Source organism: Acanthochromis polyacanthus, chromosome 15 (genome assembly GCF_021347895.1).
Source record: "Acanthochromis polyacanthus isolate Apoly-LR-REF ecotype Palm Island chromosome 15, KAUST_Apoly_ChrSc, whole genome shotgun sequence".
Taxonomy (NCBI): Eukaryota; Metazoa; Chordata; class Actinopteri; family Pomacentridae; genus Acanthochromis; species Acanthochromis polyacanthus.
The window spans coordinates 24,096,196-24,120,570 of record NC_067127.1 but is presented as its reverse complement, the minus strand read 5'-3'; the positions used below and the strand labels follow the sequence as shown (position 1 = coordinate 24,120,570).

Genomic DNA, 24,375 nt, shown 5'->3' with positions numbered 1-24,375 from the left:
AATGGCATGTTTCAGCTCCTTCCACATATGTTCAATGGGATTCAGATCTGGGCTCATAGAAGGCCACTTTAGAATAGTCCAACGCTTTTCTCTCAGCCATTCTTGGGTGTTTTTGGCTGTGTGTTTTGGATCGTTGTCCTGTTGGAAGACCCATGACCTGCGACTGAGACCAAGCTTTCTGACACTAGGCAGCACATTTCTCTCCAGAATGCCTTGATAGTCTTCAGATTTCATCGTACCTTGCACACTTTCAAGACACCCTGTGCCAGATGCAGCAAAGCAGCCCCAAAACATTACTGAGCCTCCTCCATGTTTCACCGTAGGGACAGTGTTCTTTTCTTCGTATGCTTGGTTTTTGAGTCTATGAACATAGAGTTGATGTGCCTTACCAAAAAGCTCCAGTTTGGTCTCATCTGTCCAAAGGACATTCTCCCAGAAGCTTTGTGGCTTGTCAACATGCATTTTTGCAAATTCCAGTCTGGCTTTTTTATGAGTTTTTTTCAGCAGTGGTGTCCTCCTTGGTCGTCTCCCATGAAGTCCACTTTGGCTCAAACAACGACGAATGGTGCGATCTGATACTGATGTACCTTGGCCTTGGAGTTCACCTTTAATTTCTTTGGAGGTTGCTCTGGGCTCTTTGGATACAATTCCAACGATCCGTCTCTTCAATTTGTCATCAATTTTCCTCTTGCGGCCACGTCCAGGGAGGTTGGCTACTGTCCCGTGGGTCTTGAACTTCTGAATAATATGAGCCACTGTTGTCACAGGAACTTCAAGCTGTTTAGAGATGGTCTTATAGCCTTTACCTTTAAGATGTTTGTCTATAATTTTTTTTCGGATGTCCTGTGACAATTCTCTCCTTCGCTTTCTGTTGTCCATGTTCAGTGTGGTACACACCTTTTCACCAAACAGCAGGGTGACTACTTGTCTCCCTTTAAATAGGCAGACTGACTGATTATGAGTTTGGAAACACCTGTGATGTCAATTAAATGACACACCTGAGTTAATCATGTCACTCTGGTCAAATAGTTTTCAATCTTTTATAGAGGTACCATCATTTTTGTCCAGGCCTGTTTCATTAGTTTGTTTTTTTAAATAATTATGTTAATCAACAATTCAAAAGTAATGGCTGTTTTTGATTATTTAATTTTCAATAAATTTTTATTTATTGTTACTTTTGTGAGTTTCAAGTGATTTCAGTGAGAATTGTGGGTTTTTCCTTCTTTAACTGAGGGGTACCAACAATTTTGTCCACGTGTGTATGTGATTGCTGCCCTTTTTTACTGACTTTTTTCTATTCATACTATGAGCCTCAAATTTCCATTTTAACAGCACTTAAATATTCACCAAACACATCTGTCAAACAGCAGTTTTATTCCTACCTAAGTTCTCAAGGTTTCTTTAGTGGCATTTGTTCATGGATTATTCATAGAATGATTTATTGAACTGTTTCGAAGAAAAAAACAAAGCGAAAAATTTTTTTTTCCTTACTGTTGACAGTATTTACGGATATGTGAAGTGATAAAAAGTGATATTCCAAATGCCTGCTATAAGGACATGGTATTCTATACAGTCATGTAAAAATACTATTAGACCAGCATTGTTTCCTTCCATTTCTTGTTCATTTTAATGTCTGGTACAATTAAAGGTATATTTTTTGGACAAATATAATAATAACAGCAAAAATAGCTCATAAGAGTTTAATTTAAGAGCTGGTATCTAGCCATTTTCCATGGTTTTCTAGAAAATAACCAAAATCACTTAAGTTCTTATATCAATAGCTATAGAATTGTACTGCCAAAAACAGCTTTTAGGCATTCCATGTTTTGTTTCAGCCACATGATCCACACTGGAATTCGTACTTGATTGCATAACCATTGTTTTTGATGGCCGCAGTCTTGCGTCTTGGCATGTTCTCCACCAGACTTTGTTCTGCTTATATGACATGAAATGGCTTCTTATATACCCCAAGAATACAGTTAAGCTTAAGCATGTCAAATGGGACAAAGTTTTTTGTGATAAGCTGCATTTTTTGTCGTGTTCATTGTATTCTTCAGGTAATATAAATCTGATATTCTCCAGAGTTTAGATTATTGTTCTGGAAATGTATGTAGAAGTGTATATTTAATGAAATGTTACCTCATATGCATATTTAAGAATTAAAACTTGACAACAAATGTCTTACTACCATTTTGATTAATGCCTTTTAGCCCACTGATGTGTGCTCTCAGTCGCAATGGGAAGTTATGTCGGCCAATCAAAATAAAAAATACTGAAAGAAAATTTGATCAAGGTTTAATATTCTTGTCTCAGTTTAGTTACTATACAGTCATGGAAAAATATTAGAAAACCCTTGTTTTCTTCAATTTCTTGTTTATTTTATTGCCTGGTACCGCTAAAGATACATTACCTGAAGAATACAATGAACACGACAAACCCTTTGCTGTGTGTTTTCCATTACAGTAGAAAGCTGTCTCTCACTCAAAATAATAAATACTGAAAGAAAATTCGATTAGACGTGTATATTTTGTAAATGTGTTTGGGAGTACTAAGAAACTTTTAAAGAAAAAATCTGTCTGAGTTTTGTTTTTATTTTTTATTTGCTTTTTGTGACATTTAAATGTTAAAATGAGAGAACAGTAGGGTGTGATATTTGTGATTGAAAACGTAGAACGCGTCCTGGTTTACTGATCAATATGTGATGCTGGGAGAAAAGGACTGATAACGTTTGACAGGATCTTATCTAGAGAGGCTTGAGGGCGAAGTGTTTCTTTATCTTTCTCAATGTTTGAGAACAAACTTAATAGAGAGAATACAGCTTCATCTTCTAAATCAAGGGTGCATGTGGCCAGCAGTCTAATCTGACCTGTGGGAAGATTTTGGAAAATGTAAAAATTACAGAGAAGACGTAAATTATATATTGTAACTTTGTAAAACTATAAATTTAAAATAGTTCCTAGACCTTGACAAGTTTTTTTGATCATAAAGTAAAATACTGGACTGCTCATTGTTCTTTTGTTTTGTGCTTCGTTTTTGCAATATTTTGTCTTGTTTTTGTCTAACTTTTGTCGTTTGTCTCAGGTTTTGTCGTTTTGCTTCTTGTTTTTGTCATTTTTTGTTTCCTTTTTGTCTCGCTTGTGTTCTTTGTAATTTTGTCTTTTACTTTATCTGTTGATTTGTTGTCTTTCTTTGTGTTTTTTGTCGATTTGCAATAAGATAATTTCTTAAATGTGAACATTTTCAGAATGTACTTTTTTTGCATTAAAGCAAAGGAAAAATTTGTAGTTGTCGATAGGTTTTATGCTATCGATCTGCGTTAAAGTACTTAGATAACAACCCACCATGGTGCAGAACAAAACATCCCAAACTGTGTCAAAATTAATTGCATTTCTCCCAACAAAGCTGCCCGCTGTATCGCTCATGGCTGCTAGAGTCACAACCCAAACTGCTGCACAGACCCATTCAGTGTACTATCTTACCAACAGAAAATTTAAATTCAGACAGTTCATTATCACTGCTGTGTGTTCTCGTTGAAACAAGCAGCTTATTGCCTGAGATCTGACAGATGGTAGGTCATTTTAACCACCATTGGATTTTCCAATATTTCCAAATAGACCGGAACACTGGGGACTACAGTCTTTTTTTTTTATAAAGGATGAACTAACGATGCTTCTTTTGGTCAGCTGTATACTATTAAATGTGCAGCATATAATTTTACAGTCACAATCAACACAAACTATCTTTGTTTAAATTTCATGCATTTTATTAGTTTTAGTTAAGACTGAAGCGATGGGTAGGACTGGACAATGTACAAAATATGCTGTATTGCTGTTTCTGCAATGGCATTTTTTCATTTCATTTCCACTGTCAAAAACATTTAAAAGAGTGAGATTTTTTTTCAGGACTGTGGCCTCCACCAACAAGCATGAAAAGAAAATGATGTAGGGCAGTGCAACTTTTGGGGTGAATGTGGCCCCTGAACTAAAATGAGTTTGACACTCCTGTTCTAAATGTTGTTTATTATTAGTCAGTGAGTGTGTGCTTCTGTCATATTCCAGTAGGTGGCGAAACTGTTGAGTAGCGTTACTAATCTTGTATCCGTAGAAGAAGAAGAAGAGGAGGACGAAGGCAGCAGCGGGACCGGACCGGAGCAGCAGCAGTTATGGCTAAAAGTGATGGAGCCGCTTACTTTAAAAGAACCAGTCTCTTCTGGATTGTGTTCGTGAGCCTGGGGATTTCATATTTCACTGTAAGTTCCTTAAACTACCCGCAGCTGAATTACATTAAAGTTTTCTGTCATTCCGTGTCTCTTCTCAGGTGAATGCCAGCGTGTTGGTGTTACGTAAAATGTCCTCCGGATTGTTTAGCACTTCTTAACTCAACTCCTCTCCTATAGTAAACTCCTGGGCGGCTCTCTTTCTCATTAGTTTAATGTATTATATCACAGACGTCATTGGGTTGGTAAATTAGCATTCGAAATGAAAGACATTGTTTCGTTGATTGGTCTCTTATCGTCTTCATCGGTCCTCAGGAGGAGCGCTGGTCAAACAAGTTTAGCACAAAGTCCATTGACCAAAGTTAATCGACTGTAGCAGGTACTCTCAGGTAATGACGTCAACCTGACGCTTTATGTCATTCAGAGGCAAACGGTAACTTGACAAGCCCCATTTAAATTATAATAAAGTTAGATAAATGCTGTTTTTTTTCCTTTGAACTCTTCCATGCTGATGAACATCCTGAGATTGAGCTTTTAATTCGTGTTTGCTTTGTAAAATGTAAGCCGAATGGACGAGCAGCCAAAAAATGCTCTCAAAATATCTTCAGAGATGGCAGAAATATGTTGCTGTGCATAAAAGGACTTTGGTGTAACTTTCAATGCAAGCGATCACACCTGTTTACCACCACTTTCCATGTTTGCACAGCACAGATATGAACTGCAATGTACACATTGAGGCTGATTAATCAGCAGTTGTTTGATAACTAATAGTGGTTAAAGGAGCATAGTCAGCCTTTTGCTGTGTGTTTGACATCCAAACTAGAAGTGCCCTGCAGCCTCAGGGCAGGGGCCCGTTACACAAAACCCTTTTGTGTGTTCTCTGCATCCACATGGACACAAACCTGGCAGGTCAGAAATGGACAGAAGAACACAATAGTGGCATAACACAATGCTGCATCATGTCATTTGAGTCACCTCTTGTGTATGTAGTATTTTTGTGAAACCATGCAGGTTTTCATCATTTTATTTTATATTTATTTGTGTATAATTGGGAAAAACACATTTCCTTCGGCACAAGATAGAAGGAAAAAATGAAGGTGATAAGACACAATGAAAAAAGTTTTGTTTAATCATATTATTATTTTGTCCTTTTTGTAACGGTTTTGCAAATTCATCAATCTTTGTGTGGCTAGACTGATGAAATATAGAGTTTACTATCCAAATGGGAACATCTGGCAGTGATAGTTATGTTTTTAATGACATCTCGTCCTCTCATTAATGCTCCATCACTTGTTTTAAATCCATTTCAGTGAGTTTAAAAAATTATGTTACAAATGTAATCATAATGCCTGTTGGAACAATGGCCGTTCTACCGTTCTAGTCAGTGATATGACTGAGGTTACCTATATTGTAGAATTTAGGCTGTGCTGAGTTGCATCATTATTCTAACAGTAACACAGAGGATATGGAGTCCGATTCAGACCCTGTTTTAACTCATGCAAATCTACATTAAAATACTTGGATAACAGCCGACTATGGTGCAGAACAAAACTCTCCAAACTGTGTCAAATTTAACTGCATTTCTCCCAACAAAGCTGCCCGTTGTAGCGCTCATGGCTGCTGAAGTCACAACCCAAACTGCTGCACAGAGCCATTCAGTGTGCTATCTTACCAACAGAAAATTTAAATTCAGACACTTCATTATCACCGCTGTGTGTCTTCTAACTGAAACAAGCAGCTCATTAACCACCACTGGACTTTCCAATATTTCCAAATAGACCGGAACATTGGGGACTACAGAGTCTTTTTTTTTATAAAGGATGAACTAATGATGCTTCTTTTGGTCAGCTGTATACTATTAAAAATGCAGCATATAATTTTACAGTCATAATCAACACAGACGATCTTTGTTTAAATGTCATGAATTTAATTCATTTTACACATGGTCAAAGCACGAGGGTGGGACAAAGTGCAAAATATGACATATTGCAGTTTCTTTTTTGAGAAACATTGCGATGATGTTTTTTCATTTCTTTTCGACTGTCAGAAATATTTAAAAGAGTCCGTTTTTTTTCCGGGACTGTGGCCTCTACCAACAAGCCTGAAAAGAAAATGATTTGTTGGGCAGTGCAACTTCATCCACAGTGATATCTGGTGACAGATTTTACCTTCATCAAGAAACACGAGCACGAGACCATTTTGTGATTTAGATAATATTTCAGTTAATGGTTAGCACTACTACAAAAGTTGGATATCCAACAAGGCAACCTTCTAAAAATAGACGGCATACACACTAATTTCCCATTTTTTAATTGGTAATTGTGCATGTTAATGTCTCCTTGTACTCAGAAACAAAAGCATAAAACAAATAAATGAAGTTAAAAACTGATCAGTTTAGAAATCAAAATGTATTCTAAGCTTTTTACTCAGCAAAGTAGCTGTTATTGTTATTGTTAGTAAGTTGTTAACCCATTTCTTGTTGGCTGAAAAAGGTCTTTTTGTATAATTCTGAAATGTACATTATTTTTCAGTTTTGGTAACCTTTTTTTTTTAACCTCTGGCAGCTCACCACTTACCTTTATACCATTTCAAGCTATTCATTGGCCTTGAACTACTTGAATTTAAAAACAAAACAGAAAAAAAAGAGGCATTCTAGAACTTTTTGTCAGTAGCGTATATATATGGTTTGTATGTTAATGTTGAAATACTCTGTTGCTTTTTTTCAGTGCATTGTGTTTGCGCCAGAAAAAATCCCGTTCGAGTACCTCGGCGTGTTCGGCAGCTTCTGCAAACACCTCGTGGATAACTATGCTGGCATCATGTACAAAGGGTAGGTGATCAGGCTCAAAGGATACCCACTTTCTCTGTTCACAATACAACACTGCTGTTCTCATCCACTCTTATAAAAAGTGTTTACGTTCTCCTGAATTTTAATGAAAGGCGATCACTCTCCTGGAATTGAGCAGAGCAGCAGATACGTTAAGTTCCCCCTCACAGAGCTGGAATGGACTGGTTAATCTGCTTAATGATTTTCTCACTCACAGATCGTTACAAGCACTTTGGGTTGCTAATTAGTCCTTAAAGGCCCACAGCTGCTGTAGCACCATCACTGGATTAAGGCAACAGTCAAACACTATTGTTATGTTGACGTTTAAGTCATGTGACATACAGGAGTTTCTTTCTAACAAAAGGGCAGCTGGGAGCCATTGTTCAGTCTTGAGTGGTTTAACGTTTGCTCGTCATGTGACTCTCGATAGATCATTTCCTGATGTTTACTGAGCTTCCAGACCACACTTGCTTTTGACTTTAGATTGATTGATAGGTCGTTGTAGTTGGATGCTGGCAGATTAATGAGACGTTTTTTTTTTTTTTTAATCTTACAGGTGGTTGGCAACCTGGGCCATTCATGTCCTGGAGGCCTGCATTTCACTGAGAGTGTGCAGGTAAGACTGACAGGAACTTCAACATCCACTAGATGGTGTTGTCGTCTCATTTTTATTCTCATTCATCTTCGTATCTACTTTGAGTTCATGAAAAGTAGTTCTTCAAAGCCTGATAGCCCATGTCAAACACACTTTAGTTGTAAATTCTGCACAGTCTTTTGCCACGGAGATCAGAAAGCACATCTGTTACCAGACACTAACTCGTCTGTCTTCACCGCTTCCCTGCAGTACCAAAGGTATCAATGACACGGCCACTCGCTTCATGTGGTTCGTCCAGACTTTCCTGTTTGGCTTCGCTTCCCTCGGCCTGCTCATCAAGTACAACCCTGAGCGTCCCAAACACCACTGATGTCAGCGAGACAAGCCTGCAGAACAACACAACTGAAGCTAAACAATCAGTTGCTTTCTGGTGCCTCTTCTTCCTTTTCTACTGTTTGATATATAGTCCCACTGACGGACATGCAATGGAGCCTTTTCTAAGCCTTTTCTGAGTCTTTTCTTCTACAGAGTCTCTGTGAACAAGAGCATTCATGTCATTGATGCAAACACTACACATTTTCTTATTTAGTTTACACTATAATATGTAAGCTTTATTCCTGTGATGGACCAACATGACTGTTTCATTCCATATATTGTCTGTAAACAAAGCTGAAGGACAACTGTAGCACTTATTAACAATGAACAAAATAGTTAGTATATTTATTGATAATGATAATAACAGAAGTTTTTTTTGTAGTCACAATAGATCTCCTCATCAATCTGCCCTGATGTGAACTTTTAGTGCAGTACGTGGGGAATCTTTCATGAAATAGTTTTGTGCTCATCATGTTTACGTTCAGCCTGGATGCTGGAAGTGAGGATATTTCTTCAGCTGCTAGAATGAACATAATGTCAGACAGGTTGGCTGCAGATGGTATGCTGCCATCAGCTTCAAAAGTCCTCCAGGATAAAAATAAAGAGAGCTGCTGTCACATTTGCCTTTCTCTTCCTGAAGTGCTTTAACTTTAAGTTTTAGACTACATACTGGAAGTCTTAATGTTAACACTAAAAAATAAAGTGTGACTTACAAACTGGAGTGTTTTGCTGCGTATTTAATATTCAACAAAAAAAGCTAAAGTGTGTTACCACAGTCTGACTGTAGCCATGCATTGAGCTAAATGCTAAGTTCACTGTCCATGTGTAAATGTGCATGCTAACATACACATTTACACATATTTATTTCTATACAGCCTGTGATCAATGTTAATAGTTATCCACCGTCTTTGATAGCATGTTAGCATTCTAATTAAATGGGTGAGGTATTTTTTATTAAAATATGCTCATATATAGTCATAGATTTTGTGACTTTTGTGAAATCACTCCTTTAACTCAGCTAAAAGCATGACAATATGTTTAATTTATACCTGCCTCTGTTTTTTAAATTAGTTTTTTGGCCACAGAACTCATAGATTTATAATTGCTATGATAGAGGGTAGGAGCGTCACTAGGTTTTAAGGGGGAGCTTCACCCGGCCGAGTACTAAAAATGACCAATGAGGTTCACTGGTCAGTCTAAATTGTCTGTAGGTGTGAATGTGACCGTTTGACTGTCAGTCTCTCATTATAACCCCTTTCACGTTGCATATAGTTGTTCGATACATTGTTGAAATAAAGGTAATAATTCCATCTATTTTAATATAATTTTCAAGCACAGGAATACACAGCTTTGTGTCAGTGATGACAGGGTTAATCAGTTTTGTTGTATTACGTTTCTACTTTATTTTCAATAAAAGCTTTCTTAAGTATTTGTTTTGCAGTGTTCATCAGAAGAAACACTTTACTTGCCGACTCATTTGACATTTAAGTGATGTTGCACAGGAGTGTGCTCACTTCTGTTGCATATTGTAGCGTTACTCCATCTAGGACTTATAAATCACAACCCTTAATGTTATTTAATGACTTCCAGCAGGATGGTATTTGTATGATACAGATGAAAAGTGTGACGTGGGCTGAATGAGGCTGCAGCAGCAGCACAGGGTCAAGATGTCCTCTGCTTATGAACTTAAGAGCATTAACCCGTCTTAAACAGCACAGTGTCCACCAAAGCTGTCTCCAACCATTAGTCAGGAGTGGATAGTGTGGAGACAACTTACTTTCACATCCTCTCACTTTTACTCTTACGGTGAAGAAACATTTATGCAGGCTGTTTTGTCTATTGTTTTCCAACTAATTTGCATCCAAACATCACAAGAGCAAAAATGAGAAAAGGTCATTTGTCCAGAATTTGTCCAGTTTTATTTGGAGAACACTTACTTGGATTGACACTACCACCTTGGACAGTATAAATACAGAAATATATACAGCATTTAAAAAAGCAACAGTCATGGAAAAATATATCTTATATCTGATGTTGTAGGGAGCAGTATACTGTGTACTGGAGGGGTAAGCCTGTGTCTATCTGTAGCCTGCAGCTAGTGCAGAGTGTATTATTCATGCTCTGTAAGAACTAAATTCATTCTCTGAATGCAGTGTAACCACTCTATTGTAATTACAGTGCCATGATAAACAAGAACAATAGCAGCGTAAGTAACACAAGTAATATAATGAATATTTGCTCTATAATCTCAAGGCTTTTCTGTATTCACACTGCTGAACAAGCATTGTTTTAATGAGTTTCACAAAACACAGCTTGTGTACCATGGGGGTGTATATTACAGGATGTGTTTGCAAGTCATGTCTCATCTTTAATGAATGTGTCTTTTCAGTTTTTAAAACTTTTGAAATTTTCAGTGGAGTTTGTGTTCATGGTGTTGTTGTGATCACCGGTCCAGCCAGCATATTGAAGGGTAGCGCTCGCTCAGCGTCTTACGCAGCTGAACGCTCTGTGTCTTATCCCTGGTTTCCACCACACACTCCACCTGGAACCACACATACACACACACGCACACACACACACACAGTTAGCCCTCATTAGGGCAGTGAGAGGGCTGCGTGTTAATTATGCAATACCTTTCACCTTTTGACACCACCGGTGAATAAACAGTACAGTTTGTCAGAGTAGACAGCAGAACCAGGAGATAATGAGGGAATTCTGCTGGGCTCCAGTGCAACATAATGCTTTCATTAGGTTTTATGAACAGGAGAGAATACAGCAACGCTGTTACCGAGATAAGACAAATGATCCAACAGAATTCATCATTATATTCATGAAATTTTCATTTGGACAAATTTCTGAAGTAAATTTATTAATTTATTTTTTTTAAAGGAAAATGCATTTTAAACCCAGACTGCAATTTCTGTTGAAGCAGCCAGTATTTTAGTTCCAATTGGAAGCGATAATGATGAATATAAAAAAGCAGAAAAGGTCATCATGTGAGCAAACCTACTCAGCAATGTCAGTTACACAGACCATTATGTATAGTTTGATCGAGTGAAGCTGTAGCAGCAAAACCCCCTCTGAGTATCATGCTAAGCAAGGATGCGTTTTATTTATTACAAATACAATTTTTCATTTGCAACCAAACAAATGAGTTTTAAATGTCATTAATTTACCCCAGAAATTATTTTTAAGGTTTTGGTAAAACTTGTGAATCAGCATATAGACAGTGACTGATGTCTGTAGTAATAGTTAATAAATAGTTTTAATATGGTATTTATTTGCAGTTATGAATATTTTTAATCCATTAATAAATACTAATGAAGGCATCGTTAAAAACTGCTCATCACGTTTGCATCTGAAAAATGTAGTAAATCACTAATAGGCAACTTTAAACCATCAAATATACAATTATCAACGTAAGCTGTTGATAAATCAGCAGCCGTATGTCTTTTTACAAACTGACGGCCTCAAAATATTTCTTCATTTATTTATAACAGATAATAGCTAAACTTTATGAAGGGTGCCTAATTGGAAAGTTGCATCAAACAGTCTTGAAGTGGAAGAAACAGTTCTTCCAACGATGCAACGGTACTGCGTAAATATCTCTTAATTTGTTGCAGTTGTATTTCTGGCCCTTTAATTCCCGCCAACTCCCTAACAACTCTACGGCAAGACTTCAGCGGTACTGAAGGAAAAGTCGATGAGTGGATTGGAGAGGAGAGCTTAGTCGCCTACCTTTGCCTTGAAGAGGTCTGATTTGTCACCGTGTCTCCGATGGCAGACATCCAGCAACCTGGGAGGAAGAAGACAAGAGAGGGGGAACAATTAAAGGCTTCTTCATGCGATGGTAAAACAAATTTAGCATGAAGCAGCAGAGCAAAGAGGCCTGTGAGTGGGTGGGTGTTGACTCTACCTGACGTCCTCTCTGGACAGGACGTCCAGCAGCTTGGCCATGTCTCCGGGCCACTCTCCCAGCTGCACCGTGAACTTACTGACCCGGTCATCCAGCACCAGGGCTCGGTCCACGCACTGCCTCACCAGCTCCAGCTCCATGTTCGCGCTGCTCACCACTACAGCCACCCTACAGCAAAGACAGAGGGAGGCTTGTTTTATCTGCAGCCAAAAGGATTAGCACTGCTGACATTGTTGCACTGCCAGGATGTCAGCTTTTCAGGCATTAAGAGAAACATTTCAGCCCTCAGAGTCAGAACTATATTTAAAATGATACAAAGGGCTTTTACTCTGTTTAAAAACTAGGTCTTAGACATACAGGATTACTTTTGCTGAACTCTGACTTCTCTGAAGGGGGATGAGCAAGGAGAATTTCTGTAAAGGGTTCGAGCAGCAAAATATTAATACATAAGACCCACCTTCTGCCTCTCAGTTCTGGTAGTTGTCCAGCTAGGATTGCAGCCAGTCCTATGGCTCCTTCTGTGTCCACAGTAGAGCGTTCAAACTCCTGGAATCGCAGCATCGCCACCAGGGAGTTCTCCTCACTGTGTAAAGAAAAAAAAGGTCTTCAATGAATTTAAATGCCAGAAGAAGTTAGTACAGAAAAGGCTTTTGATAATATGAGTCACAATACCCTTAAAGACAGGATTGTTTTAGAGGAAAAACGTAAAACCAGCTTACAGCCGTGTTGTTTCACACAGTCGATATCTGATTTACGGGAAAAGACTTTCAAAGGAGCTTTGAAATGTAAATGTGTCGTGAAGATGCTGTACCTGACAGAAATGACTTTATCTACCAGTTTCTTTGCCAACTCAAAGGTGTTGACACCAAGCGAACGCTCCATAAGATCTGAGAACAGACAGGAGATCATGATATACTCATTTATTGCAGGCGATTAATGGAAAAGCTGCAAACAGGAAAGATGTGCACAGTGATGAACTGTATTCCACATCCACAATCATGACAGTCTGCATAAAAGGATTGAAAGATGAATAATGATTTCAGAGGTTTTTGTGTTTACGTAGAGTTATGGGTTTACCTCCATAAAGTTTCTTGTTGGGGTTGGTGTGCATATCTTTGATTGGACCGTCTGTTTTCAGAGACTGTAGCAGCAGAGGGAAACCTTCCGGTTCAACTCCCTGTTGAAGAAAGTCCATTCAGTTATTATTGCTAACTACTGAGTGAATTATGAATCATGAGTGTCAAAATAAGTCTATGCTCATGTCTATGTGAAGCTGCACTCAGACCTTGTTCACACTGGGCATTAGCATTCATCTTTAGGGATCTGATTATGAGCAGAGAGTTCTAAACAGAGGAGTGAATGCACCAGAACTGCGTTGAAGACACTGTGATCTCTCTTGGACCACATTTAGTGGTGTTCTGGGCCACATGTTACAGCGTACTCTAATGCCTCACATGCCACAATGAAGGACCACCTACTCAACTGATGTCCTGTGTTACTGGAAGCATGTACTCATTTGCATGGAAAAATGGTGGTTTCCTCTAAATTTCTGGCAGATAAGGCCGTGCATTGCTGCCTTACACTTGTGAAAACATTTGGTCTCTGCAAGCGAAAATTATTTACATTTTTATTTGCATATAGAGCAGGGAAGTCAGAGCTGATCACAAGAGACACATATGGAGATCCCAGATTGTCTCAAGAAGTGACTTGAACCTGCCATCTTTCTAGCAGCCAGTAGGGGGCACCTTCACTGGTTAAAGTCCAATTCTACAGAAGTGTATGTGAAAACAACTCTACATCTCACTTTATCTGTTACTTCAACAAACAATCTTCGAATACATTCATGGTCTCAGTTGCTAGTTTTAAGGCATCGTGCTTTTTGAATCCAGCATGATGATAATTTTGTAAATTATGGTTCCTTTCAGAGGAAAATCAACGATAAAGCAGAGGATGTTTTAGGGCGGGGCTACATTGTGATTGACAGATCACTGCTGTATCACTGTACATATTGTCCTCTAGTTCCTGCTCACATTCAGCCCTCACTTATAATGTTCAGTTTGAAAGGAGCAAGATGACAAGGCTTCAGAATCGCAGTCCACAAACCAATGCACGATGTTGCAGTCACTACGTCCTTCTTTTAGTTGCTGTTTCCCTTTGTTGTCTGCTTAGGATCGGCTCACTAATGATGCTGGTGTGAGCAGAGCCTCAGCCCACTCAGCTGATGCTAACATCAGCATGTTTGAATGTGTGTGAGGTTTAGCAGAAGTAAAGTTTGTCATGTTAACTATCTGAATTCAGCATGCTGAGGGAACTACTGTGTACCATTAGTCTATTCATTATTGTGACAAAGTAATGGAAATGTCAATCTCATGCTGGCATTAAGTAAATCCATGGTAAACCAATGCAGGTTTAGTCAAAAGTAGTGAACCAAACAACTGAACTGCTACATATTAAACTATTGTTGTTATTGTTCTCCTTATTCATACCTGATTTGCAAAAAACCTCTTATTGCCATATTGTCACTTATCTACATTTACCTTTCACGATTAAAGGGCAATACAGTGCACTACATACAGGATCTTTTCTTGTAAATTCAACTGCAGCATGTAATTTTGCATGCTGTATATACAGTCTATTTCAAATTTGCTCACAATAAATATTTTCCACACAGTCACATGCAATGTCAAATGTCTAGTACTGACATGAATAAATGTGAAAAAATTGATTGATTACTATCAGGAAAACAGGATCGTCAATGGGCAGATTGGCAGCCTTAATCAGTCTCTGTGTGTTTTAAAAATAATCATTACTGGGTCAGTGGCAGAAAACTGGCTTGACTGCTTCATTGTACACAAGGATATTTCTTTATGATTGAAAATAGAAGGAGATGGCTTTTCTGTGCCTCCAATGTAAACACAGCAAAAGCTCTCAGAGATTCAGCTGTGAAAAGTCAGCGGAACAAGGGAGAACACTGCAAATATATTTATCTTGTTAAGGAAATCCAACAACAGTGAAAGTCACACTTAAGCCACTATCATCTTTTCATAAAAAGTGTGATAAAGAGAGAAACGGCACTATCAATACCAACAGGGTGAAATAAAGCCTGCAAAAATATAATTGTGCATTCAGCTGCTATTATTCATTCAAAACTCAACCTTCTCAGTATCAACTTACGATGACAAGAATCTGAGAGTTGAGGTGTTTGATGGCTGCAGCTGTTCCAGCCAGTAGACCGTACTGTCCTGCTGCAGGAATAACCACTGCATCCAGTTTGGGTACTTGCTCATATATCTCCATGCCCACAGTGCCCAGTCCTGCCAGGTACGCTGGACACTCATCTCTGGTCACCAGCAAAGACAGAAACACGACTGATTTCAGTGGAAGACAGACACATGAAATGAGGAGACAGTGTTTTGTACTGTATGTAAGTGTGTCCCATAGTGGAATGTTGAAGGCGTGTCAGTGTAGATGGTGGAGATTGCTGTCTATATTACAGACAAACAGCTCTGCAAATCTTAAGCTGAATCTTAGAAACACTGACTCTTCCAGGTAGAGGTATCCGTTCTCGTTGGCCAGATGGCGGGCGTGGTTCTGGGAGTCGTGGCCGGTGCTGCCGTAGGAGATGACCATGGCGCCGTAGTCTCTGTAGATCCTGAGGCGGGGTGACGAGCAGCATGACGGCATGATGACAAACACCGGGACCTTCAGCTCCACTGCATGATGAGCCACGGCCATGGAGAAGTTACAGTCAGTGGCCACGATCACACCTTTCCTCTGCTGCTCCTGGAGGGACATACACACACACACACACACGTGTATTCACATGGAACAAATCTGTATATAGAACTGACATTGGTAAAGAAGTCAGTAGAAAACAATTTGCTTTGACTAATGTTCTTTACGATGCTACGAGTAGTACACAATACCTTTCTGGTGCTATGATATTATTTTACAGTATGATGCACTGAGCCTGGAAAACTCCTTCACTTCACAATTATGGCTAATTACCAAGCTACATGAAGCATTTCAACACAACAACACCAATAACCGACAATTATAAATTACACCAGTAACTTATTTATGCGTGTCAATAATTTTTGTCTTCTGCCACTACCATCAGTGGTTGTGTTTCTGAAAGTTCTGCCGCGTTTCCCATCATCCCCTGATTCTCACCAGGACACAAAACCAGCTTAGACCAATTTTTTTTAGAGTCTTTTGAAGCCACTTGCCAATTCTCAGATCTTGCACTGAAATAAAAGTATAGGAAGCAAATTGTGCATTTGAATTGTAACTTAATTTTAAAGAAAAAAATGCAAAAGTATTAGCATCAAAGTATACTTCAAGTACCAAAAGGGAAACTATTTATTATACAGAATGATGTATTTCATAAAAATGGTGTAATAATGAAATATAATTACTGATGTAATTATTTGTTCACCACTTTCATTTCTTTTTTCAAATTTTAGTTTGCTTGTAAATTTTCCTTCTGGGATAAATAAAGTTTTGTGTTCATCTATAATATTACATTATGATCTACTGATTATATTTTTGCGTTAATAACTAAATTTGCAAAGTAACTCGTAATCATAGTTATCAGATATGTAGTGAAGTACAAAATGCAATATTTGGCTCTTATTGTAGTGAAGTGAAAGTAGGAAGCAGCAGAAAATGGAAACACTCAAATACCTCAAAATTGTACTTAGGTACAGCACTTTAGTAAATGCATTTAGGTTACTGTCAGTCATGGTGCCGTTATATGGTAGAAATCAGACTCAGTTACTTAAAGACATACAGCAGGCAAGTGTTAATGAATACATTCTAATCACTACAGGTCAGCGGTGGTCAGTCAACACGTGTGTGTCTGCACGAACACAAAGCATGGTTGACGCTAACAGTGACCTGACACCCCCCACCCCCAATCTCTATCTCAGCTTGGTTTACCTGAGTGAGGGAGGAGAGCAGGTACAGGACTCCTCTCTCCTTCACAGAGCCTGTGTAGTGCAGGTGCTCCTTCTTCAGGTAGATCTCCATCCCGTACTGTTTGGACAGTCTGGAGTACTGCACACACAAAGAGGCAGCAGTGTTAGAGCCGAGCTGTGAATATTAATGCCAGGAGCAAACTCAAGCCGTTCATTTAGGTTATCTACCCTGTTCATTTGGGAAACTTAGATTTGATCAGTAATAAGCATTTTCTGTAGCGATCAAAAACTGATTAATGCTTCTTGGTGTAAACAGAAAATTATGTAATCTGAAGAAATTTACATGAAAACTGTGCTATTACTCCAACAAATGCAACATATATTAAACATTTACATACAATTCAGATTGTATTTACTTCTTGTAATGGCAATCTGCCTGTTCTTTACAGCTCATAGTTTTAGACTTTTAGCTTTCTTTTAGTTGGGTTATTGAGACACTAGAACATTTCTGGGACTCTGAAGCTACAGGTCTCATGCCATGTCTCTTATTGTTTAAAAGGAATTTGAAATAAATGCATTTTTTTGGATGTTTTCTCCTGTTGTTCAGTAACAAGCCTTTCTTTGGATTTGTTAGGTTCAAAAAGTTTGTCTTACAAATCACATGCCCAATGCCCATTTGTGCTCTGAAACAGCGTCTACTTGGTATAATTATTCCTGAGGGAAAAAATCCATAGTCCTTGCCCAAAGTCAAAGCAGTTGACATCTTTTAAAGTTTTCCTGTTCAGCAGCAGTTTAGTTATGGCAACAAAATGTCTTCTTTTTTAATGAATTCATTAGAATGCTGATACTTATATATACACCCACTGGCCACTTTATCAGGTGAACCTGAACTCTGCTTTTAAGCTTAGCATTAAAATGTTCATTTTTGATAAAACTTCCAGTTTGTGCCACTCAGGTGACCCTGATATAGGCCTAGACAGCTCTGGGATTTCCCATGATGCACTGAGCACCTCTCCTCTACTGTCCTGTCTTTTATTTCCATATTTCTGTATTCCATCTTTGCATGTCAAAGACTTTGTGTCTTCTCTCTCCTGTAGTTTGGGTTTTGTCCTCTGTAGGTATTTCTGGGTGCAGAGCTGCATGTTTCTGATCTGCAGTTATTGACCTCAAGAACCTTCCCAGCATTAATTGGTTTTCTTGTGTGTCACTTGTTTGTTTCTCTCTGTTCTCTTTTTCTCTGTCCCCCTCACCCTCACCCTAACCAGTCAAGGCAGATGACCACCCTCTCTGAGACTGGATCTACTGAAAGTTTCTTCCTGGTAAAAGGGTAGAGTTTATTTCCTTCCACTATCAACAAAGTGCTGCTTCAAAGGAATCATTGGATTTGTTGAGTTACTTACTACTCTACGCAAAGTCTCGACTATGTTTGATGCCCTGAGATGACTTAGGTGGCCAGGGGGTGTTTAATAAACTCACTTAGACGTTTGATCTTCTGGCTGTTCTCTTGTTAAATGAAGTCCTAATGTTTCTAGTGATCGAGGCTTTGATTGGTGCCCCCATCTTGTTGATGTCCACCATGTAAGTTCATTCTACATTAGCATACCGTGCAGGGTGTCTTCTGTATCCCTGTCTGGATTCTGAAGGCTGCCGCACTGATGTCCTCAAAGCGGAGATACTGAATAGGAGGTCTGGGGACAATTCTGAACTCGCTGAGTCGTCTGGTTTTGGGAGGGTTCATGAGCATGATCTCAGAAGCCCCCACCACTTTGGTTTCATGGACCTTCACATCTCCATTGAGAAGCTCCTCCTCACCAAAGTCCTTCAGACGCTCTGGTTCAATGAGGGTGGGTCTGCGCACCGCAATGCCGTTACTGATGGGGGGGCCACATTTGTAGGAGCCGCTGGGCTGACTGGGGCCCAAATGCAGCTCCTCTCTAGGAAAGTAAACAACAAACAGAAATTGGGCCTGATTAAAAATCAGATCTGCTGCATTTGACAAAGCTAACTTTTGCAGAATGATTGACAGATCAGACCAGACAGGGAGGAACTTGAGTGTTTGTCTTCAGCATCCTCACACTGATAATCCATCCATCCATTCTCTATACACCGCTTTATCCTCATTAGGGTCACGGGGGGTGCTGGAGTCTATCCCAGCTGACTCAGGCGAAGGCAGGGGACACCCTGAACAGGTCGCCAGTCTGTCGCAGGGCTACATATACAGACAAACAATCACACTTACATTCACACCTATGGGCAATTTAGAGTGACCAATTAACCTCAGCATGTTTTTGGACTGTGGGAGGAAGCCGGAGTGCCCGAAGAAAACCAACGCATGCACAGGGAGAACATGCAAACTCCATGCAGAAAGATCCCAGGCCCACCCCAGGATTTGAACCGGGGATCTTCTTGCTGCAAGGCAAAAGTGCTAACCAGTACACCACTGTGCAGCCCCACGCTGATAATGTTTGCCAGAAATATAAAGATTTTCTGTTTGTAATGTGAAGGAAATGAAAGATAATAAAAAACCATTGCAATCAAAAGCACAGACGCTTCAAGCTTGTCTGATATCAATAATCCACCGTGTGCTTAAAACTTGCTACTGAAATGACTGCAGCCAGTGAATTTTGAAAGAGAGAAGGAATAAGTTTGTAACACAGAGTGTACGCTTTGAAAATAGTAATAATGTCAAGTACATTTGAGCTGTAGTAAATTTAAAAAAAGTCTTCCATAGGCTTGATTAAATACAACAGAATACATTTTTTGAATGTAAAAGAAAAGCTATTCTGCAATTCTGTTTATCTCTGGGATCTCGGAACAAACGAAAGATGTTTCAGACATCCAAATTTAGAGATATTAAACATTCAGTAATCTATGTCTAGTGCATAAAATTGCTTTGGATACACAGTAGATGGATAAACGGGCTGCATTAAAATAACATGCGGCTCAATGAAGAAAAGTCAGTGGATCTGAGAATTTGCCTCTTCAGAAATTCACCACAACCTGCTCCTTTGTTTCTTGTTTTACAGGGAGTCCTGGTAGGTAGTTACCATCACGAAGTAAACAGGTTTTCATTTGGATTCTGACCCCATTGTTCACACGTACATCAAAAAGTGGGCAAATCCATTTTCCAACAGTTAAAACCAGACATGGACTACATTGTGAGGAGCTTGTCATTGTCTACATTGTTATGGTGTTTTGAGAAATGTGTTGTGTATTTTTAGTGGGTGGCAACAAATGCCAGGTAGCACTGCTGGAGAGGGTGCAAAAAAACATCCATCTCCAGAGGTTGCATCCTACCACACTATCTCCCATCTCTGCAGAGCAGGAGGGAACAGACAACAAAATGATATACTCATACATAAACTTCATGATTTGCCCACACAGACAAGCATGAACAACACAGATGGCCATAGAACCGAACCAGAAAGAAACTAAAGATGGACATCTGGCATCTTTTGAGGTCTATGTATAATTCTGAATGTACAGGTGCATGTGTGTTTTGGGGTGTATGTGTGCAGTTTTATATTCTTATGATGAATAGATGTATAAAATCAACAGCGCTGATGCAATATTATTTGCAGGGAAGAGAACTGAGGCATGGCAAAGAGAAGGACTTTATTTCTGTCAGTTTATTTGAAGGATTTTTCCTGGTTGATATAAATCAGAATGTAGGGTTATCTTTGGGTGGCTTCTGGCAGACGTTATCAGTAAACACTTTCAGCCCACGTACATACAAATCGTGTTGTGACTCACCACATTTTAATGACACGCCAAAAATACAATGTACCTGTCACCACTAGAATGAATCTATATTTGAGTCTGGATGTAAGAATCTTTTTAACGCGACAATTTTACAGTTTTTACCAAAGAAAATCCAACTGACCTCAGCCCTTAAATGAAGGACCATGACCATTCTCCCTACCACGCCGCCCCCTCATTCTTCAAGATGAATTCATTCACCTTTCATGTCAACCCAGCTTCCAGTCTCTGAGACAGATTACGCCTATAAGCCAACTTATGATTCAGTGGTCGTTCAGCTCCTCTTTTTAGGAGACACATGAGCGATTAAAGTGGCATTTTAGGGTTAAACTCTGGACAATGTGATTTATAACTACTCAGTGACTGGATATTGGGTATAATCAAACATTCAGATCGAGTTAAATAGTTCAGTTTCTTTTCAAATCTCTCATTTGTCAAATGTCACTACAGAAGACTGTGAATGTTTCTCTCTCCACTCAGTTAATGAGGAGGTTCTTTACTCAGTATGAACGTAATAATAGGATTACACTCCTTAGAGATTTACTCAGTCACTTAGCTGCTGAAGCAGCTCACAAATGGTTAACATTTAAAAAACATTGAGCGATGGAGTCATATTAAAATCTGCAGTAGAAGGAGGTGTTTGTCGCATTGTGATGGTCCAGATAGAGTCCACAAAGAGCAAAATCAGAAAGAATCCACTGCTGAAGGTGCTTTAGTGAGCGTCCAGTGAGCTAAAATAATATTCAAAGGCCACCAGGTGGAGCAGCCTCCCCAAACAACAGTGTGAATGTCTGAGTGGTGCCAGCCCTCTGCAGAGAACATCCCACTCTATTTATATCACAGTGATCCATCATAAACAATACGGTGACCTTTCACCTCATCTCCTGGGTCCAGTACTGCTCTTTGCCCCACTTGTCTGACCATCACTTTTAGTGCCATTTTTCAGGCACACAGTGCGCTCTTAACACGACTGTGAATAAGAAAAGTCCAAGACTGCACCTGTGATAAGACTGCTTTGGTTCAAAGGCAGAGTTCAAAAAGAGCATCAAAGGGGCAAACAGAGAAACATGGCAGCATCAAAAAGCATCATCAAAAGAGAAGATGAAGAGCTGAAATGGTATGAGATTGCTTCTCTTATTTCAAAATAGCACAAAAACCCAAAAGTGAGGACAAAGCAAAAAATGAAGGAGACATTTCAGCCCACCAGGCTTTCATCACTGCACTATCTCAGCATCTTAATGTCCTTTTAAAGACTAAATGCCCTAACTGGATGCTGCACTGCTTCCTCCTTCTGACTGGAGCAACGTTCATTTGGGAAAAGAAAACGGCTCCCAGCACCATATGACCCTGAATGCTGATGTTGCATTGTTGTAAGTGCTGTTCCGAGTCTTTCTGTCATTAAGGCCCAAGTTCAACAACCTTCTTGCACTCTTTGGCTGTCTTCTTGTGTTTACAAAAGAAGCACAAAAAGGCTTGGATCCTTACGACTCGGTAGTAGAAGGTTTCTTTAGTTAGTGATTCTTGTTCACTTAATTTAATCCTGGCAGCCAGGGAGTTTGATGTAAGTTTAGGCAAACACTGGAGTGACCTTAAACAAGTGCTTGGAGGGGCAAGTAACTGGTCTGATTCCTGCATGACTATTTTGCTGCATATCATTAGGCTGTTTCTCTTCCGACATTTTGTATCTCTCTCCACTGTTACTGCCAGCCTGAAGCATAAAGAAAAAGCATTTAAACATTTATCTAAGATAAACAGAAGAAGTTGCAACTTGTAAGACATGTTTGACCCTGAATGTGATGTAATGCCTCGACAGCACAAAGCAACACATCAGTATTGCACTTAAGGGAGACTATTTATTCATTAAATTCAGTGCTAAGGTTTAATTTCCCTCTGTCCTCCTGAAAATCTCTCAAACATCCTGGAAACAAGAAGAAGACTAAGGTAGAGAAGCAAGTGGTGGAGCAAGTCTACCAGGGTTTGGAGGGTTGGAAGTATTTCTCCTCGACATGGAGCAAGAGGGAAAAGATGAGGCAATACAAAAAGGAAGAAACCATTTCTGTAAGGGACCTGGATGGAGCAGGAGATTAGTGGAATCTTGATTTTGGAGTTGTAGCAGCCAAATATGGGTTTGGAGGACACATGGTTGGTTTTGATTAGGCTCTATGTGAGGAAGGGACTAGGGAGTTGAAGATGTGGTTGTTGAGGTTGTAGGCTGCAAACACTGAGGTTGTGGAGAAGGAATGGAAGTAACTAAAAAAAAAGAGGCTTTGACTCTGTGGAAGTAAGAGCTGCCTCTTTGGAACAGAGGGTAGATCTGTCACTACAGGGATGATCTAGGTAGGGAAGAGGTCTGGAGCATCAGGGGGTGACATGCTATAATCTCCCACCTTTGCCAAAAGGGGTCATTCTCCTCGCTGTCTTTAAGTGCAGGCTTGGGTGAGTACAAACGCTCAAGTCGCTCACTCAAGTAGCTTGAGTAGAATAACTGGGCGGCAAAGTTCATCCTGGCCAAAAGACTTTCCTCCTACAGTCCAACAAGTGTCTCTGTCTGAATCCCTCTCCTGATGCGGCTGCTGCGTTGTGTCCGAGGGACAACAGGACACTAACTGCTGCTGCTTCCCTTTCTCGGTGTTAGGTCCCTGTGCCAGTTCCCTCTCTCTTTTCCTGCCCAGGGGCTATTTAAGAAGGGATTACAAGTGGACACATGCACCGGGGATGTGGAGCGTCTCTCCAAAGGCCTGGCCACTCCCAGAGCTCTATTCCTAGGCCCAGACCAGGATTACTTCCCCTTTCTGTGACGTAGTGCTAATCAGACAGTCTAAGGAGATAGATGAAGACTTAAGATTTATCTAGGGAGCAGTGATCTGGGGGCCCAACCACACAGAAGAGACAACTACGGATGGAGGATCAGAAATGAAGGATTGTGCAGCAGGAGGTTATTCAAAAAGGGCAAAGGAGGGAGGTTTGGTGCAGGACATGAGCAGATCTAATTTATGTGCCACCAAAATCTGTGACAAAAAGCCACGGACATCACTTTTATCTTAATTTCCCATTTCTAGAATCAAGATGGATTACTGTTTTAGCGGCTTCTATGATATAAACAAAGAGCAGCAATAAACAGATTCCTGTTTAGTTGCCAGATGTCTGTGCTGACATCTGTAAGAAACTAAAAAAGGTTGTCGCTACAGGAGAGACTAGTCCCTGGATAAATTAAACACATATGAGCAGTACATGTAAAACTGTAGAAAGAGACAGGCTGCCAGCCAGCCAGACAGCTCAGACTGAAGGGAAAGTGGAGAAGAGGTAAACCGGCTGCTGCCAGCACCCAGCAGGCAGTCCAGATCCTGTTCAGCTCTATCAGGTGCCCAATGTGGCCCTCAAATCTGAAATGATGAGCGACAGTGATGCCAGCATTCACTTGTCAGGCTGGGGTGCAGCCTCAACCCAGATCACTACAGGAGCGTGTATAATCAGAGATAATCCCTTTAGTGGATTAGAGATTTTTTAACTGCTTGTATGAAAGACTCTTGTCTTGGCTGTGTAAATCACTAACTTTAATCAGTTCGAACAGAACTTTGATCTTTTCTGGTTGCATCATATCTTCTTGAATCCAGATTGTCTGCATCCAAGTAGATTAGGGGTTGAAATGCTTGCTGCAAACATAAGTAGTCGTCTTCATTCGTGTCGCCATTAAATACCTCTGGTTAGTTCGTTTTCCCGTTACTACAGAGAACATTTATGGGTTAAATGTAGCTGCTCAGTAAACCT

The 24,375-nt window shown here is 39.7% G+C and overlaps 2 protein-coding genes across 2 annotated transcripts; one reads left to right on the top strand and one right to left on the bottom strand.

Annotated features, from left to right (window-relative positions):
* The first annotated feature begins 4,084 nt into the window (after window positions 1–4,084).
* tmem254 (transmembrane protein 254) lies at window positions 4,085–8,734 on the top strand. Its single transcript, XM_022192098.2, has 4 exons — window positions 4,085–4,249; window positions 6,943–7,046; window positions 7,600–7,659; window positions 7,888–8,734. The coding sequence occupies exons 1-4, from the start codon at window positions 4,163–4,165 to the stop codon at window positions 8,006–8,008; spliced, it is 372 nt and encodes a 123-aa protein (XP_022047790.1). The 5' UTR covers window positions 4,085–4,162; the 3' UTR covers window positions 8,009–8,734.
* Window positions 8,735–9,906: 1,172 nt separating this feature from the next.
* Window positions 9,907–23,236, bottom strand: LOC110949826 (uncharacterized). The gene is made up of 11 exons (XM_022192088.2): window positions 22,995–23,236; window positions 18,452–18,782; window positions 16,871–16,987; window positions 15,471–15,712; window positions 15,104–15,269; window positions 13,007–13,106; window positions 12,741–12,816; window positions 12,387–12,512; window positions 11,930–12,097; window positions 11,752–11,809; window positions 9,907–10,555 (listed from the first exon to the last, which is right to left on the bottom strand). Exons 1-11 carry the CDS (start codon window positions 23,108–23,110, stop codon window positions 10,457–10,459), a joined length of 1,599 nt encoding a protein of 532 aa, XP_022047780.1. The 5' UTR covers window positions 23,111–23,236; the 3' UTR covers window positions 9,907–10,456.
* Between the last annotated feature and the right edge of the window lie 1,139 nt (window positions 23,237–24,375).

Coding starts and splice junctions, on each gene's coding strand:
- tmem254 (XM_022192098.2), top strand. CDS start 4,163: ATGGCTAAAAGTGATGGAGCCGCTTACTTTAAAAGAACCAGTCTCTTC. Junction 7,047..7,599: donor GCTGGCATCATGTACAAAGG/GTAGGTGATCAG, acceptor TTAATCTTACAG/GTGGTTGGCAACCTGGGCCA. Junction 7,660..7,887: donor ATTTCACTGAGAGTGTGCAG/GTAAGACTGACA, acceptor GCTTCCCTGCAG/TACCAAAGGTATCAATGACA.
- LOC110949826 (XM_022192088.2), bottom strand. CDS start 23,110: ATGAACTTTGCCGCCCAGTTATTCTACTCAAGCTACTTGAGTGAGCGA. Junction 18,783..22,994: donor AATGACCCCTTTTGGCAAAG/GTGGGAGATTAT, acceptor TTACTTTCCTAG/AGAGGAGCTGCATTTGGGCC. Junction 15,270..15,470: donor GGATACCTCTACCTGGAAGA/GTCAGTGTTTCT, acceptor GCTGGTGACCAG/AGATGAGTGTCCAGCGTACC.